Here is a 17,857-nt window from a genome sequence, read left to right as displayed (position 1 = left end):
CCTTCAAGGTCCTTCTTTTACTTAAACACTTAAACATTTTTAACACTTTTAACTTGATGGAACAACCACGCTTTTTACTGTATTTTAGCCCACCATCATGTAAGCAGTTATATTTTACGCAAAGCAGAATTGTAAGCATACAGCTTGCACATAAATACTTGTCCTAAAGTAAGGCCACTATTAGCGGTTGGATTATGTATTTGCAGAGTATCAGCTTGTTGTTACACATCTGCATTGTTAGTATTGGTATTTGTCAAACACTTATGGTAATATAAAAATGTTATGTAAAAATGTTATACAACAGATAAACCTTCATTGGGGGTGGACTTAATGAACTCCATATACCTACTACTAAACAGTCACATTAAGACCACAAAAGCTTCAAATCAATGTGTCACGTCAGGTTGGCTTTGTTTGTGTGTGCTCTATTGATTGCCTTGTCGATTGGTTTGTTTGCCAGGTACCTCCTTTTGTTCTGTCCGTGCTATGATGAAAAACACACATTCATATCCCTCACATGCTGTAGTTGTGCTTTACGGAGTTACAGTCAGGGCCACTTCATTTGCCCTCCTCCCAGCGGACGCTGCTCAACCATCCTCCAATTACTCAAGTCGGATTCTGGTCATAATTGGGACCTAATATGGACCTTCCTGGAGCTCAAATTAACTGCCCACAGTGACCTCACCGCTGCAGGTACGGCGTGTGATAGCCTACATTTTGAAATGGCGTTACGTAACCGAGCGTCTCCTCTGAGTTCCCGACTTGGGCGGGGCCCTGAGTCCAGCACGGCTCTCTCGTTCTCTCTCGGCGACGTCAAGGTCAGACGACGGCCGGGTCCACGCCCCGGCTTCTGCCGGCTCAGAGCCCGCTAATGGAGCCCGGTGGAGTGGGGCCGTCACGTCGTGTCCCTGGCCTGTCCGTTACTCCAGTCGGGCTAAATATAGGGGAACATTACTCTCACCGAGGTGAGCGAGTGGCGACCGCGTTATTGATTCCTGCAGCCGATTGTGTGGTGGTGTTTTTTTTATTTATTTTTTTTTTTTTTTACGCAGCACACAGTGAGGCTTCGCTTGAGTGGGCTTGACTGTTGGAGCACTCCTGCATGCAATGTGCATCTCTTCCCTTATTTACGTCGTTGTTCAGTGTAATCTATCACGCATTCACTAAACAGAACGAGAAAAAGAAGAGCAACAACGATCAAGATGCGCGCTGTGTGCAAGCGGCAGGAAATAACCCGCCCCCGATCCATTATTTAACACTTTTGGTGCTAAATGTGAATGTGTGCCTCATATACGTTTCAATGTGGAGTCTAACTCTATACTCTATATAGCGTGTGAAATGTGGAGTGCTTGAACAGACCAGAGGGGCATGAATAAGTCAGTGTAGAGACCCTTGACTGGCTGCTACTGATGGATATGAAATCCACCCCCCACACACACACACACTCACACACACACACACACTCCCCCCCCCCACCCCCTACGCCATCATCAAGTTGCTCTCACTCCCTGTGTCCTGGGCTGACTCCTCCTCCGTCTGTGTGTGTGTGTGTGTGTGTGTGTGTCGACTCGCAGCCGGTGCAGGGCTTCGACTACGCCAAGAAGCACATGGGCCGCCCGGGCGAGGAGGCGTCCGTCTCCGTCACCAAGGAGACGCTGGTGCTGTCGCTGCCCGTGCGGGACGCGCCCCTGGCCGCGCAGGACAGGGCGGGGCACTCGGACGTCGGCACGGCCTCCAAGAGACCGCAGTCCACCGAGATGCAGAGGAGGTGAGCGGCACAAACACACACACACACACACACTCGCGCACGGAATACGAAAGCAGCAGCAGCAGCAGCTGCAGCAGGCGCTATCATTGCCGAGAAGCTTGCACTGTTCTTCGAATTAAAATAAAAAATGGAGAAAAAAACCTAAGCACATTTGCCCACCTACACAGATCGCTCTCATATCTAGAGATAAACCATTCAAAGGCTTAGTACATTCAGCACCAGCAGCATTATATATATATATATATATTTATTTTCTCCAAAGTGTGTATCCGCACACACGTGCTCATTAACAATAACTCAGATACACACTCACACACACACAGAGATTTTAAGGCTTCCTCATTGCCGTGTAACTAAATTATTTCCTTCACGCTCTGCAGCATAAATAAAACCTCCCAAGGTCTTTTTTTTCCTCCAGTTCTTCCTCCTCTTTCTCTTTGAATTCGAAATGCGTAAAAATGCAAATCACGCTCGGAGGGAAATGTATCAAGCAATAAACTGCGCCCGGCTCTCTCTCAGTGGCCCCTGGCATCAGGGAAGGAGAGGCAGAGACAGAAACAAGAGAGAAAGAGAAAGAGAGAGAGAGAGAAAGAAAGAAAGAGAGAGAGTGCCGGTAGCGCCCGGCAGCTCAAGGTCAATCAGAGCTCTGCTGCTGCGACACATCCTCGGCCCGTCGTCATGTCATATTGATATCGCCGGGGCACGTTGCTGGCGCGATGACAGTCTGCCGCGGTGATCAGTGATCCCTGAAGTTATTGCAGCAAGCCACTGGCGGAGTCGGAGCGGAGTCTCGCTCACAGTCGCCCGCTCGCGCTCGCTCGCTCGCTTGCTCGCTCGGGGAGCGCTCACTGCGATCACCAGGAATACAAATGCACGGCGTCGCGGCTGATACTGCCACTGCTGCCACCACCACCGCTGCTGATACTGCTGCTGCGGCTGCCACCGCCTGCCTGCCAATGCCAGCGCTTGTCTCTGCTGCCGTGTCACGCTCTGCTCGGGAGCGGAACGATTAGAGCGAGGGAAGCGTAATTGCTTCAGAAGATCAACAGTGGTAAATGGCTTTAAGAGCAGCCGGTGAAAAAATAAAAACAAGAGCAGGGAAAGGAGCACAAATAATGCGCATGCAGACAGACACTAATGCACATGTGCCCATGCACGTACACATTCACACACAAACACAGGCATGCCAACATAAACACCACCTCACAAACACACGTGCCGACACACACGCACACATACACACACACACACACACACACACACACACACACACACACACACACACACACACACACACACACACACACAGACACTAATGCACATGTGCCCATGCATGTACACATTCACACACAAACACAGGCATGCAAACATAAACACCACCTCACAAACACACGTGCCGACACACACACACACACACACACACACACACACACACACATAAATACACACACACACACACACATACATATGCAAACAAAGAGGGGAAAAACAAAGCAGGCGGCTTGGCGTGGCGAGAGTATTTGAGGCTGCCAGCAGCGTCCAAGTCATGTATGATTCAGGCCGCCCGCGGGCCTCAGAGAGGATGTGGAGCGGTGCCCTCCTGTCTGCCCGGGTTAGGCTTTAAGATACTGCCCAGGGGCTCCACAGTCCACAGCCATGCCAATGCCTCAGATAGGAGAACCAGAGCTGGACTAGGAGCTGAAGAGGAGGAGGAGGGTGTGTGTGTGTGTGTGTGTGTGTGTGTGTGTTTGTGTGTGTGTTTTAGGGGGGGGGGGGGTGTATACAGGGGTTCATTTGTACCCACCACCAATACTGGCAATTAACAAATGGTAATCTCTGATGTGTGGTAGAGGGTGGTCTCAAAGCGTAGGAGTATTTCTGCATTTGAAATCAGGCTGTTGTTTAAAACTCAGTAGCCTAGTTTTTTTTAGCATGCTGTGGTGGTAGGCAGACTCTCTTCTGGTCTCATTTAAGGGGAGCAGAGGGCTGAAAACCTGCGAGGTGTTTTGCCTTGGCACTGCCACTTTGTCCCTGGGACAGTGCCAGTGGTGCCACTTTAGCATCTGCTCTCCCTGCTTGGGGCTACCTTGTTAGGTGTGTGTGTGCCTGTGCGTGTGTGTGCGTGTGTGTGTGTGTGGGGGGGAGGGGGGGCGTTAGCTGCACCTGTGGAGGTGTTAGTGTCACGCGCCGCACCACGCCGCTAGCCAGTTAGCATGGGGATGGGGGGGGAGGGGGGTGCATTTCCACAAGCGTCTGTTAAGCCCAGCAATCCACATGATAATGCAAGGGGAAAAAACAAGCTTTTTCACCACTGTATCTGTTGCCATGGTTACCCACTGCAGGTTGCCAAGCGAGAACGGCTCCGTCTCCAGCAACGAGTCAGGGAAGCTGAACACGGGCAGGAGCTCGTCGGCGAGGAGGGCTGCGGCATCAAAGGGCAGCAAGGTGGACGCGCACACAAGGACCGGTGAGGAAAGGCTGACCCCAACTGCCCCAGTGGCAGTCCACTCCCCACCAGCTCTCAAACCCTCAAGCTCACACCCAGCCATAAATGAATAAACACGAGCCTCTGTCTTTGGTATTATATGCCCTCAATGGTGCCTTCCAGGCAGCGCTGCCTTCGAGGCACTACTCCCCTCAGTTTAGGGGTAGGATGAGGGTTGAGGGGCTTAGGGTTAGGAATAGGGTAAAGGTAGTGCCTTTTAGGCTGTGCTGCCTGGAAGGTGCCGTTGGGGGCAAAAAAACACCATTGAGCAAACACGCTCTCGATGTATATGCACTGAATTGTCTTTCATAACACAAGTGCACTGACTCACCCCCAAAAAGCACCCATCTCCCATTCTCACACCATATCTTCACACGCCTCGGTTCAGGTGAGACAGGTTTTTGGAGGAATACACCTGCCTGTCTGCTCTCTCAGGTGATGTAAGAGCCGGAGAAGGGTCTCTTGTCTTAGCGGCGTGTGAAGTGAGAGACGTTTGTTCTCACCTGCAGCCCTGAAGCAACACTTGGCCTGCCCTGGCTGTGAGCTTTGGTAAAAATAGGAAACGCAACGCTCAACAAGCAACGCACCATCAGCACCGAGGAAAACGCACACTTATACAGAGAGACACACACACACACATACACACACACACACACACACACACACACACATGCACACCGAACCAACTACACACACACACACACACACACACACAGAGGAAGCTGCAAAGCTACATTTATCATTTAAGGCTGAGCTGAGAGTTGTATTCAGCTGAAGGGATTACTGTAATTAAATATTGATTTGACAGTACAGTGTGAGAGTCTTTAAGGGACTAAAGTTTGCTTGGTACTCTCTGGGCCCTCTGAGCTGTAATGTGGGTCTTCGCTCTGAGGACCCCCCCCCCTCTCTGTCTCTCTCTCTCTCTCTCTGTCTCTCTCTCTCTCTCTCTCTCTCTCTCTGTCTCTCTCTCTCTCTCTCTCTCTCTCTCTCTCTCTCTCTGTGTCTCTCTCTCTCTCTCTCTCTCTCTCTCTCTCTCTCTCTCTCTGTCTTTTTTCTTTCTCTCTCTCCTTCTTTGTCTCTCTCTTGCTTCCCCTCTATCTCTCACTGCCCCTCTCTCTCTCTATTTCCCCCTCTCCCTCTTTCTCTCTGTATCTCTTTCTTTCTGTCTGACTGAGGATGCTCTCTTTCCCTCTCTCTCTCTCACTCTTTCTCTCTTTGACTGAGAATACTCTTTTCCCCTCTTTCTCTCACCCGCTCTCTCTGCCTCTCTCACCTTCTCTCTGTCTCTCTCTGCCTTTCTCTCTCTCCCTCTCTCTCTCTCTCTCTTTGACTGAGCATATTCTCTCTGTCTCTGATGGGCAGTGCTCTCTCTCTCGTCCGCAGAGCACTACGACTCTCTGACCGGCTCACTCCGACTCATCTCCATCAAACCCATGGCCGCCCCGCCCACCTACTCCTATCCGGCCTCGTCCAATCACAGCCAAGACTCGGTCATGCTCAACGGCGAGGTGAGTCTGAAGTGCTCCTCTTATCACCATGGAGACTGAGATGGCCTCGTCGAAAAGTGCATTCAAAAAAGGAAGTAGCTGAGAAGGGAAGGGAAAAAAAAGTTGGTTTATTTATACCTGACCAGAAAGCCAAGACAGTAGCAGCAGCGAGCAGCATCAACCCTGCCTGTCTTAGATGCCTCAGAGATACAAACTCTGCAAGAGAGGAGAAAAGCTCACCGTTACAGACAGATAAAAACAGTCTCTCCAACATAGCTTTACTGTATGGTGACTGTATTTGTGCATGCAGAGATTTTATGGAGAAGAAAGACATGGAGGCAGGATCACTGGTGGATAGAGAAGCCAGGGGAAAGGGATTAGGAAACATCTATTTTACATTTACTTTTTCCTTTTTTGTGTGCAGCACTTTGATGTGTGCTGTTGTCATCAAAGCTGCCTCTCTGATAGTCAAGCGCCAGCTGCTTCTGTCTGTAGCCCAGTATCCCCAGGTCCTAGGCACAAGATGCACACACACACACACACACACACACACACACACACACACACACACACACACACACACACACACACACACACAAGCACGCACACACACACACACACACACAAGCATGCACACACACACACACACACACACACACACGTAAGCACGCACACGCACACACACACACACACACACACACACACACACACACACACACACACACACACACACACATATGCACACACACGCACACAGACTGACACACACTCACACACACACACACACTCTCCTACCCACTCACTCTCTCCCAGAAACATACAGGCCTCTCTCCCAGAAACATCAATGCATTACTTACATAAATACATACATGCATGCATGCATACATACATACATACAAACATACCCACACACACACACACACACACACATGCAAACACACACACACACATGCACACACACACACGACACACAACATGCGCACACACACAAACAGGCACTAGCATCACACTCTCCCACCCACACACACACACAGAAGATGCTGCTGTACTTCAGCCCAGTCTGACACCTCATTGCCTCCTTCTGCTCGGCTCCCTCAGGCGAACATGGGCCTGAAGCAGAAGTCGGACATCGAGCACTACCGCAACAAGCTGCGGCTCAAGGCCAAGCGGAAAGGCTACAGCGAGGCCGGCGTCAGCACCAGCAGCAGCAGCGGAGGCAGCGGGCACGCCTACAACCACCGCGACCGGGACCGGGACCGCGACCGGGACCGCCTGAGACGAGACAACGGGCCCCTGGACCTGGAGGACGCGCTGGGCCCCGCCGACGAGCGGAACCCGTCCACCTACATGAAATACCGCCGGAGGTGCGTGCCAAGGGGGGGGAAGGAGGGACGGTGCGGCCAAAGGGCTGTCAGATTCCCTTTTCGGAGGGAGGAAGATTGGCTGCTGCGCTTTATCTGTCAAGGCCTGAAACTGGCTCAAGAAGTAATAGTCCCCAGTGGTGTTTTGTGTCAGTGTCTACAGCTGAAAGAGCTAGCAAGGCAGAGCACTGAAGTCTAGACAGTGTGTGTGTGTGTGTATGCTTGTGTGTGTGCGTGTCTGTGCGTGTCTGTGTGTGTGTGTGTGTGTGTGTGTGTGTGTGTGTGTGTGTGTCTGTATGTGTGTGTGTGTGTGTGTGTGTGTGTGTGTGTGTGTGTGTGTGTGTGTGTGTGTGTGTGTGTGTGTGTGCGTGTGTGTGTGTGTGTCTGTGTGTGCGTGTGTGTGTGTGTGTGTGTGTGTGAAACAAAAAAACATTGGAGGATCTTTTCTTTCAACACCTGAACCTCAGCGAGTTATAAATGGTGCTTCTGTCAAGGTGGTGAAGGCCAATTTTGTGTTCATTTGAAAATTGCTCTGCTGAATGTGGGCCATTCTCTGTCGCCCCACTCCAGGTCTATTTATTCTATACAAAAGATGTTTTCGTGCGGCTATATTTACCCTCCTTAGAAACGTCCAATGTAATGTGCAGCTGTCGTGAGGAGAACGTTTGGATGACATAACATGACAACAATGACGATATTTTTTTAAAGTGTTTGTGTTAATAATAACAATGTTATTGGTGTCAATAAATGTGTTTGAGGCTGAGTGTGTGGCAACATGATCTTTTTCTATTCGTTACGTCCCGTGCCAGCACCTCAAAGGGTGTGCATTTTTATTTTTTATTTGTTGAATAATAATAATATTAACATGAATATTATTAATATTATTAATAACATAACATGACGACGTGTGAATATCTCTCCAGTGACTCCCACACCAGGGACCCGTCCTACTGGAGCAGGCAGTCTCTGAACAGTGTGAGTCCAGTGGAGACGGAGATGGACCTGCTGGTGATGAGGGAGAGGTCCAGGAGGGGCATTCGCAACAGTGGCTATGACGTGAGTGCCTCCTTTATCTCCCACATGACAGATTTACTGCTCTCTCTCTCTCTTTCTCTCTCTCTCTTTCTCTCTCTCTCTCTCTCTCTCTGCTGGACATAGCGCTGCAGTTATCCAGTTGGACAGACAGATAACAGGACAAAATGTTCTCAGACAGACTCAAATTCTCCTTGATGGATTTTTCCATTCACAGTAGAACAGATGTTCTCTTTGAGTTTGCTTCTTTCCTGTCTTCTCTCCTGTCTTATTCAATGCTTGCAGTGTAGATTATGGTGAGAGAGATATTGGTGATGAAGTGCAACCTATGTGAGTGAATGGGTATATTTATGGAAGACATTGTTAATGCTGTTGCCTTGAGATGACTTGTGCAAAACCCACATGGAGACATTGTAGTAAAACACAATGGTACTGCAGGCATGGACATGTCCTTGACCAATGTTGTCAGTTGTCAATTGTCATAGCCAGTTAAAGCAACACCATGTAGTTTTTCAACTTTCATAATATATTTCCAAGACCCTTGTGATGGTACATCGATTTACAATAGGTTGAATGACGTGTCTGTAGCCTGACAGTATCTGTATCGCTTTTACTGGCACTACGGAACTTTGGGTTTCAGGTAGTAACCCGAGCACAAAAAGAACTACAAAATTTGACTGCTTTATGGCATACCTCACTTCCCCCACCATCCCCTACTTCCTCAAATTCAGTAAGAGGCCAAACTAGCGTTTGTTTGGTGGCTGATATACCGTGTGTATGTTGATGGCCGAAGCAGCAACGAAACGGAAAGTGTTATGGTACAAGTGTAAACTTTGTACAGCCTGATGTTGGACTAGTGTTTTATGACAAAGCCAACAAAAATGTTAAATTATCTTGAAAAACAAAGTTATCTCATGTGTAAGATTCTGTCATACTGTATATCTTACTGGTGGAGCTCTGCCTCTCCAAACATTGTGGGCAACTGGGCATGCCAATATGCCACTACAATGGACGTGAATACCACAGCCTACAATATCTGATGACCGTCGATTTTTTTTTGATGTTATAAGCTAGACACTAAAAATGACCAGTGACCACCCTAGACTACGCTATCGCTCATTAATGCGGAGGTAATTGTTTTTTAATATAGGCAGTCATTTGCACCTCCACGTTTCATGATTGCCCAACATCATCCCAATACTTACAACGCGCACAGATCTGAGCTGAAAGCCTAGTTTTACAAATCACATAACTGCTATCGTAGAACCACTTAACTAAATACCCTGAGTTAAGGCTTTGTGCAGCCTCAATATGTCTAGATAGCCTAGGTACAGTATGTCTAACTTGCTTCTTAGGATAGATACCCCACTGGTGTAACCGTGACAGATTTTACAACAGTAGTAGAAGACAGTACTGTTTCCCAGCTGTAGGGGGACCCTGAGAGCAAAACTTCCATGGTGTTGCTTTAGCACATTAGCAATAGAGCTCTGCTGTGTCACAGTCTGTATATTTATTCTATTGACACAAAAGCCATCTCTTATGTAATGGTTGAAACCATTTTGTGCCAGTGGTAACCATAGCTGCAGTCATGATTGTCCTGATTATGTTTGGACTCTCATGACCCACGGTTAGTAACAAATAGCAGCGACTCGTTCTGCGTAGTTGTGGAGAGATCAGAACGGTGGTGTTGTGGTCCAGTCCTGTCCAGTGGCGGTGGCCTCGTTACCCTACGGCGGGGCAGGGCGTCGTGATCAGAGTGCCCGAGCTGGTAGCCAGAGATAGGGCTCACTAAAGCTCTCCCTCTAATCGCCCAGCCAGCTCTGTGGCTGAAATGAAGCAGATTACCTACAGCCCCCTACTTTGAAATCCTGCGCTCAGAACAGAGTGGCGCGGCCTCACTCAAAGTGCTCGTCCCCTCTCCCCTCTCTCTCTCCCCTCTCTCACTCCCATCTCTCGCTCCCCTTTCTCTCTCCCCTCTCTCTCTTTCCCCTCTTTCTCCCCTCTGTCCTGTCCCATCTCTCTCCTCTCCTCTTTCCTCTCCCCTCTCTCTCTCCCCTCCCCTCTTGCTTCACTCTCTCGCTCCCCTCTCTCACTCCCATCTCTCTCTCTCCTCTTCCCTCTCCCCTCTCTCTCTCCCCTGCTCCCCTCTCCCATCTCTCTCTCCCCTCTTCTCTCTACCTTCTCCCCTCTTCCCTCTCCCGCTCCCTCTCCCCTCTAAGCTCAATGCAGCACCTCGCTGCATCACAATGAATAGGAATGTAATTACGGCCTTTTCAGACATTTAGATTGGAAACTCGATACTGTTTAACAGTCCCAAATGTGCTGAGCTTTTAGACTGCAAACTGGCTACACGTGAGGTGTGTGTATATGTTTGTGTGTGAGTGTGGGTACCGGCCCTGGCGGGATTTGTGTGTGTGTGTGTGTGTGCGCGCATCTGTGTCTGTGCGTGCATGCGTGTGTGTGCTTGAATGTATAATTAAAAATATACATATAATTGATGGGACCTATAAATAAATAAGTATGCTCAAGCATGCATGCGTGTTAGCGTCTGAGTGTGCTACGGCTGCAGTCTGCGTTTACGGTAGCCATGTTGAGCCTCAAGAGGCGTGAGTACGCACTGGTGTGTATGACTGTGTGTGTGTGTGTGTGTGTGTGTGTCAGGGTGAGCCCGAGCCCTTCGAGGAGACCGACGTGGACCGGCTGATGAGCTCGCTGGGCTTCGGCGGCGGCGTGGTCGGGGGCGTCATGCCCGTGAGCGTGGGCGTCGGAGGGAAGGGCCACTCGGACTCGTCCACGCTGAGCTCGCAGCCCTCCATCGACGAGGTGCGCCAGCAGATGCACCTGCTCCTGGACAGCGCCTTCGGCCTGGCGCCCGCCGAGCCCTCGGCCGCGGTGGCCTCCTCGTCCGGTGGCGGCGCTTCGGCCGCCGTCGGGGTGACCGCCAACGGGCACCCCCATCACCACCACCACCACCACCACGGCCAGCACAGCTCCTACGCCGCCCACCACCACACCAGCCCTTACTCGGACGGAGTGACCAGCGCCCCGGGCACCATGAACCACCCGGTGGCCGCCCTGCAGAGGGGCTCATCCTTCGAGCCGGACATGCACCAATGTAGCCTGCCCAAACCAGTGAGAATCTTTACTGTGACGTCTTCTCCACTTCACTATAGGGCTTCAGTGTGCAGAAATGATGAGATGCCAGATTTAGCAGTGAGCTAATTCACAGCCACGGTCACTGTCACCACCCCTCTGGGAATGGGTGAACTGCTGCTGACCTGTAGTCATGGCTGTTATTTTTACTATGCATGGGATTCATTAGAAATCATACTATTGTAAACGTATTCTAAACGTATACTAAACGTATACTAAACGTAAACCATTATTGCCTTACAATTGGGTAGAGCAGGATGAAGTACACATATAGCCTCTGGGGATGTTTGGAGCTGTGCTCTCCATCTCTCTGGCGGTCAGGCTGAGCACCATGTTGTTTGTGTTTTTTCTGTACGGTCTGTTTGTCGGGAATCGGCGGAGCAGGGCTTCAGGTTCACCCAGCTTCCTGACATGGGTTTGGGCTCGCCACCCCCTCTAATCCCCGCCAGGCCTGGGCCCCCTCCTGGAACCTCCCTGAGGCGGTATGGCTCTCTTCTTCTCCCTCTCTCTCTCTCTCTCTCATTCTCCCGCTCCTCTGTTTCCCCCTCTCTCTCTCTCTCTGTCTCTGGTCTTCCTCTCTTGCACACTCTGTTGGAAAAACCACACACTAAATTTCCCCCTCTCTCATGTCCTCCCACATTAGAGCTATGCATGTCTGCATTATATATTAATTGCCTCCATGCTATTCTTAAAGCTGCAAGGCCGGGGTGATGTTTTTTGAACCCAGCAGTGGTGCAACGCAGCGGTGTCAATAATGCTGGCAGCGTCTAGGTGTTATTCTCCCGCTGCAGCTCTGCAGTCAGGACCCAGCTGCGTAGCGGTGTGTGTGTGCGTGTGTGTGTGCACATGTGTGTACCGTGTCTGCCCTCTAGTGGTGGCAGCGGTGACTGACGTCTCTGCCTCCTGTGGTCTGCCTCTCTCCTCTCTGCTGCAGCTCCACTCCCGACGTCAGCCTGAAGCCCAGAGTGACTGAGGCGTCGGACCTGCCGAGTCAGCACAACGGCGCCCCCTACCTGCCACTGAACAGAGCACCCTTCCCTGCTGTCACTGTGGACCAGTCCTTGACAAGCTACTCAGGTCACAGCAATCGTATGAGTGCCTTTCACTGCGTATATGATGATAATAACATCCCGAGAATAATGACTTCTCCTAGATTAGAATTCAAAGGCTGAAATACCCTAAATGAAATATTGAAGTTACACACTGATGGCAACCTGTAATGCTGAATAGAAATGTGTATACCAGCTTGTGTTGAAGCACCAAAATGACGCCCTGTGTGTTTAAAAACAGGAAACCCAATGACAGCAGTCTACGCCATATCTGCCAACCGGCCCGGATACTCCGACTACTTCGTTGTCCCTCCATCGTCATCTTACCGAAGCCCCTCCTGGATGTCCTATCCCCCGGAGCCCGAGGATCTCCCTCACCAGTGGAACGACACCGTGAAGGTGTGTGTCTCTCCCTATAGCTCCCTTAGTCACTGCGCGTCGCTCTCCGTTTTCTCGATCGCCCCCCATGTCCTTTCTTCTTTTCTATCATGTGAGGAGAGCACATATTCTCCCTCTAGCTTCCCTCGTTAAGGAGGCCTAGTCTCTTTATGACCTTTCAGAGATGCTGCTCCCCCACCATGTTCAATTTGTTCAGCCACCATGCGCTCCTTTGCGTTCCCTAAACATGAGATGCAGCCTGGATACTCGCTCTGCAGTAGGTCCATCCAGTGTTAGGCCTCGAGACGGCTTCTTTCTTCGCTCGCCTTGGAGCGCCTTCAAAGCCTGTGTCTGTTTACGCCTGCTGATCTGAGACGGTCTCTGTGTCCTCTCTTCTATTCTCAGAACCAGTGTCACTTGGAGACCATCTGCTGAAGCGTGCCGATCGCTAGCACAGAGAGGACATAACAAGACACCTGGGTGGGTGATAACCTGACTTTAATGAGTGTATTAGCATAGCCTTCCACTCCAGCACGACACGCGTTTGAGGTTTGTTTATTAGCTGCTCTAAGACAGCACCTCTGTTTCTGTCTTCTAAACCTGAAGTCCTTTGAGGAGAGAGGCTGTGAAATGTAGTCTGTCTAATTTGATCTCAAGAGTAAGATAATGTTATGCTGTCTGCTGTCTCATTGCACCAGTCTAAAGGCTCAGTAAATATGCGTTAACAGTCTCTTACTACTGTTAACTTTCTGCTGTCTCATCTCATCTGTGTTCGTCAGGGTATTTGCTGAAAGCTGGGCTTGCTACCAAAAAAATTATTAAGTTTAATTCAGCAGTAAAGTAGTTTAACTTTCTTCCAGTCAGAACAAATAAAAAGCCACCAGAACTTCAGTTTCTTTATGTGGACCAGCTCATATATCTGTCAATCATTCAGTGCAATATACTGTAGTGGTAACTGTGATTTTCTGTTTGTTTTCAGGGTTTGTACAGTACACTACAAGGCCTCACGGAGCCCCAGAACAGTTTTACTGCTCTCTCTCTCTCTCTCTCTCTCAATTCAATTCAATTCTCTCTCTCTCTCTGTCTCTCTCTCCCCCACCCTTTCTCTCTCTCCCCCTCTGTCTCTCTCTTTCCCTCTCTCCCTGGCCTGGTTTGGTTCCGCGCCCCTGTGGGGCCCCAGCCCTCCTCTCTGCCCTCGGCGCCTCACCTGCCCTGCCCAGCAGAGCCTTGTAGAACACACAGACGAAGCCATGTCCCAGCCTCTGCCTGGGCAACCCGTTACGGCTGCTCGTGCAGGCCAAACTGTGTTTTCTTTTATTCTTGATTTGCTTTTTCTCCCTTTTTTAATTTGTATGTTTTCTTGATTCTCTGAATCTTTGAATAATTGATAGAAACAAGTGTATTTTTTTTCCAGTGATTTATTTTTACTTTTGTCCTTTAACCTTCTTAGTTTCTAAGTGTTGGTACTCTAAGTGTAAGTACTTTATTGTTATTTGCTCTCATGCATTGCAATTTCTTGATGCAAAGGTAAATATTACAGGCTTACTGCAGGTGATACTTGTGTGCACTGTATTTGGAACAAGAAAAAAAAAAACATGGTGTCTGAGTAATAAGGTTCCTTGATCTGAAGAGAATGTTGCTAACATGCTAATAACATCCTCATAACCTCTCTCAGCCACTTGTGATGTTAACATCTCCATTTTGTCTTCTGCTGAAGAAATATCCTATTGTCTCGTTTTGTTTCATAAACTGCGCCAGTGGGATTGTGCCCTGCACCATTGTGATTTGGCTGTCTTTGAGATACAGACCTTTGTTCATGTTTAACAAGAAACGGGGGTAGGGGTGTGTGTTTGGAGGGGTTGAGATGTTTTCTTTTCAGACGAGGGCTGATATTAACTAATGTGCTTTTGTGTACACCTGCTCATTCGCCACAGGCGGGTGAAGCTTTTGTTTTCAACATTCTGCCTTATATCTCAAAGGTACCAAAATGTAGATTACTCATTTCAGAGCCTGTGGGATGGTGTTTTAGAAAAACAACCCTCTGAGACTGAACTTAAATCTTTACCGTATACCAGCAATATATGAGATATCACGTTTCAAAGTCGTTATGATTAAAACTTGAATTTATTGCATAGCTTTTACGACGACCCATGCAAATGTTAAATAGACAATTTGTGTTTAGAATAAAAAGGGAAATTTAATGCCAACGAGAGGGCCTTTTAAGTCAGGATACAGACCAGTTCCAGTGTTATGTGCAATGAGGAAAGTGTTTTCCATAAGGGTGAATACTGTGTTACAAAGTCTGCTTTTTTGGGCATGTGTTCTTTCAAGAACGAATGGTTTTTTGGATGCATGCTCTCTGAGAATGTTTCATGCCATGGCTCTGTATGCAAGATAGCTTTGGATGTGGAATCCACGTTCCCATCTTTCTAGAGAGAAATGGGGATCCAGAGCTAAGTGTTGTTAGTGTTACTACTCTCCCGTGGGAGGTTGACTTCTCGTTTTCAAAATGTCAGTATTCAAGATGAGAGCGTTTCCCCTCCGCATAGGTGTTTTTTTGTTTTTAAAGGGAATCATTGCCAGAAGCATTCTGCTCAGTGTCTTGGAATCTATTCCTGTGATCATCAATCTGTGATAGATTGAGTATAAACTGGAAATTCTCCTTCATCTTATATGTTGTACTGTACTGTATATGGGATGGCTTTTTTTTTTAGAAAAAAAATCTAGTTTATCTCTTTTGTAACTGGGTAGAGATGCAGCAGTGGTGCTTCGATGGTCACTGTTGCTACTCAGTTTTATACTGTAAAATACCTTTCTTTTTTCCTTCCTGGACTATTTTTGTATTAATTAATTGGACAATTCGCTGACCCCCCCACCCCCCCTCTTTTTTTTAAACAGGTAGCATATTAACAGCGTTTGTTGCCTATTTGCAGTACAGTCATCTTACAAGGATATTATTTCAAAGTGTAAAAAAAGGAAGTAGACCTTAGTGTGAACTTATGTGGGGAAAAAGAACTTGTGAAATATGCTATGTATGTATTTCCACGACTCGTATATACTAAGATGTCAACCTTGATTTCCACACATTCATCTTTTAACAATCCCTTTTGCCAGATGTATATTTTCACCTAACAAATCTTGTAAAATTAACAGATGTGAAAACGTTATTTACAAATCAACACAGATTTCTGTGTTGTCTCTATGTTTCAATATCATCTGTGATGCTATTCTCTCTCTCCCTCTCTCTCTCTCTCTCTCTCTCTCTCTCTCTCTCTCTCTCTCTACTGTATCTATCTTTCACTTGTCCATTTTAACATGTAAATTAAAAAATATACAATAATTTTACAACCAGTTACAGTCAGCTCCATTTGTGTTTTGAGACTCATTTTGTTTGGTTGAGTTACACATCAATGGAAATAAAATATTACAGAAAGTATAATAAATTTGATCATTTAAAAAATAATAATAAAAATGCTGAAAACATTTGTTCATGTGATGTGCTTCTTTATTAGATGACAGAGGCGAGATTGCATGTCTCCAGTGTACTATTTCCCTTAGATATTGTGTCCACTGAGAAACAACTGCCTCCAGCATCTGCCATGGATATAAATGAACAATTACTAAAAAAAACTTTTAGGCGTGGTAGAGAGATTTGGAGGTCTCAGGGGTATGAGCTAATTATTTGTTTAGAGCAGAGAAATATTGCTTATTTCTGCCTGAAGGGAAATGTATTTTTTAACCCAATGATTCAGCATCTGCACCACACTACCAAAGTGATAGGCTAGGCTAATGGATTTTACTCTGTGATCCACAAGATAACACAGTTACAATGTAGCTAATGAACACATTTTGTTATAAATCTTGTATCTGATACCTGAATGAGAAGGATTTCATCCACGATGTGAAAGCTTTATTGCCTGCTCCCAGGTGAGCGTGTGCTTTAAATGACTATACAGTAGCCACGTGATAATGGGCTGACTTAAATCTGTTTAAATATAGAAACACTCTGCAGTCCCAATAGCCCACTGTAACACACACAGAGATCTCTCACACATTATGGCGCGCACTGATTCTTTGCTGCTCCTTTTTTTGACAACAGCACACAACGCCAGGCCAGATGAGGTCAGCTAAATGGTGCACGCTAAATGAGTCCCTCAGCACCTTTTCCGGGCTGCCTGACTCCCGTTACGCAAAAACCTGAGTAGCTTCCATCTGTGTCTGTTGCCTGACATCCTCTGCGAACCACCCAGCAAACCATTTAACCCAGCCATTAAATGGATGAGTACAGATTGAACACTTTTCAGTCTTTATTCGGTTGTAGTTGCCAATATGGCCCACTAGAGGGCAGCCTCTCATTGAGGTGGTTCAGTCGTCTTCTGGGAGCGTGTGATGTGTAATGATCGGTGATGGAACACTTTTACATCATGATCTGTCTATAAAGAGCATCTATTAATGCCATTTCCGCTGAACCTAATCTATTTCTAAACTCCTTTTTGTCACTCCCAGCTGTTTTTCTGTCATTCATCTCCTCCTCCCTGTCTCCAAATCCTCTTCCCTCAACTCCATTTTGACTCCTCCTCGGGAACCCCATCTCCTCCTTGGCTCTCTCTCCCGTCCCGAGGTGACCCGGGCCGGCCTTATCTGTCTCAGTGTCAGCCTGCGTTGGAGTGATGGAGTGACACGGCCGCGGGCCCTGTCACAGCGGCCCAAGCAGGCCCGGCGTCAACCACACAGAGAGCGAGAAGAGCCTGTCACCCCCCCCCCCCCCCTCCTGGACGCAGCTCCGCTCCTCGGGAGGCCATCAGCACAAGTGGCTCTGCCAGCGGCTGCCATAACCACTCTGTTTCGGACTTCCTGTGGCGAGGGTTCAGGTGATGCTTTAAAGAGCATTATTTATGAGAGAGCCAGGGTTTGTACTCCCCCGCCTCCTCTCTCTGTCTCTCTGCAGTGTCTCTTGGGGCTATACACCCACAGATTGATGGGCATTTGGTCTGTCAAGAGAGGCTGTTCGGTCTATTTCTGTGAACATGATCCAGAAAGACCAGCAACTCTCTGCTTGAAACTCTAAAACCCTTGTTGTGCAAAGAACAGAAAGATGTAATAGGAAAATGTATGCTTTAGTCAAACATTATTGACTAAAACTA

At 48.1% G+C, this 17,857-nt stretch overlaps 1 protein-coding gene across 1 annotated transcript in view; it reads left to right on the top strand.

Annotated features, from left to right (window-relative positions):
* kiaa1549la (KIAA1549-like a) overlaps positions 1 to 16,185 on the top strand; it is a 24,312-nt gene extending 8,127 nt beyond the window's left edge. The window contains exons 12-22 of the mRNA XM_062548384.1: positions 1,575 to 1,768; positions 4,111 to 4,235; positions 5,637 to 5,761; positions 6,839 to 7,104; positions 8,025 to 8,157; positions 10,795 to 11,265; positions 11,671 to 11,768; positions 12,221 to 12,363; positions 12,577 to 12,734; positions 13,119 to 13,193; positions 13,693 to 16,185. Of these exons, the coding sequence (XP_062404368.1) occupies positions 1,575 to 1,768; positions 4,111 to 4,235; positions 5,637 to 5,761; positions 6,839 to 7,104; positions 8,025 to 8,157; positions 10,795 to 11,265; positions 11,671 to 11,768; positions 12,221 to 12,363; positions 12,577 to 12,734; positions 13,119 to 13,148 (1,743 nt within the window). The 3' untranslated portion in view covers positions 13,149 to 13,193; positions 13,693 to 16,185. The remainder of the gene's footprint in view (positions 1 to 1,574; positions 1,769 to 4,110; positions 4,236 to 5,636; positions 5,762 to 6,838; positions 7,105 to 8,024; positions 8,158 to 10,794; positions 11,266 to 11,670; positions 11,769 to 12,220; positions 12,364 to 12,576; positions 12,735 to 13,118; positions 13,194 to 13,692) is intronic.
* Positions 16,186 to 17,857: the final 1,672 nt, after the last annotated feature.

The sequence above is a fragment of the Sardina pilchardus genome, chromosome 10 (assembly GCF_963854185.1).
Source record: "Sardina pilchardus chromosome 10, fSarPil1.1, whole genome shotgun sequence".
NCBI classification, from domain to species: Eukaryota; Metazoa; Chordata; class Actinopteri; order Clupeiformes; family Clupeidae; genus Sardina; species Sardina pilchardus.
Note: the sequence above shows the minus strand (reverse complement) of the source record. Positions and strands in the feature narration are given on the sequence as shown.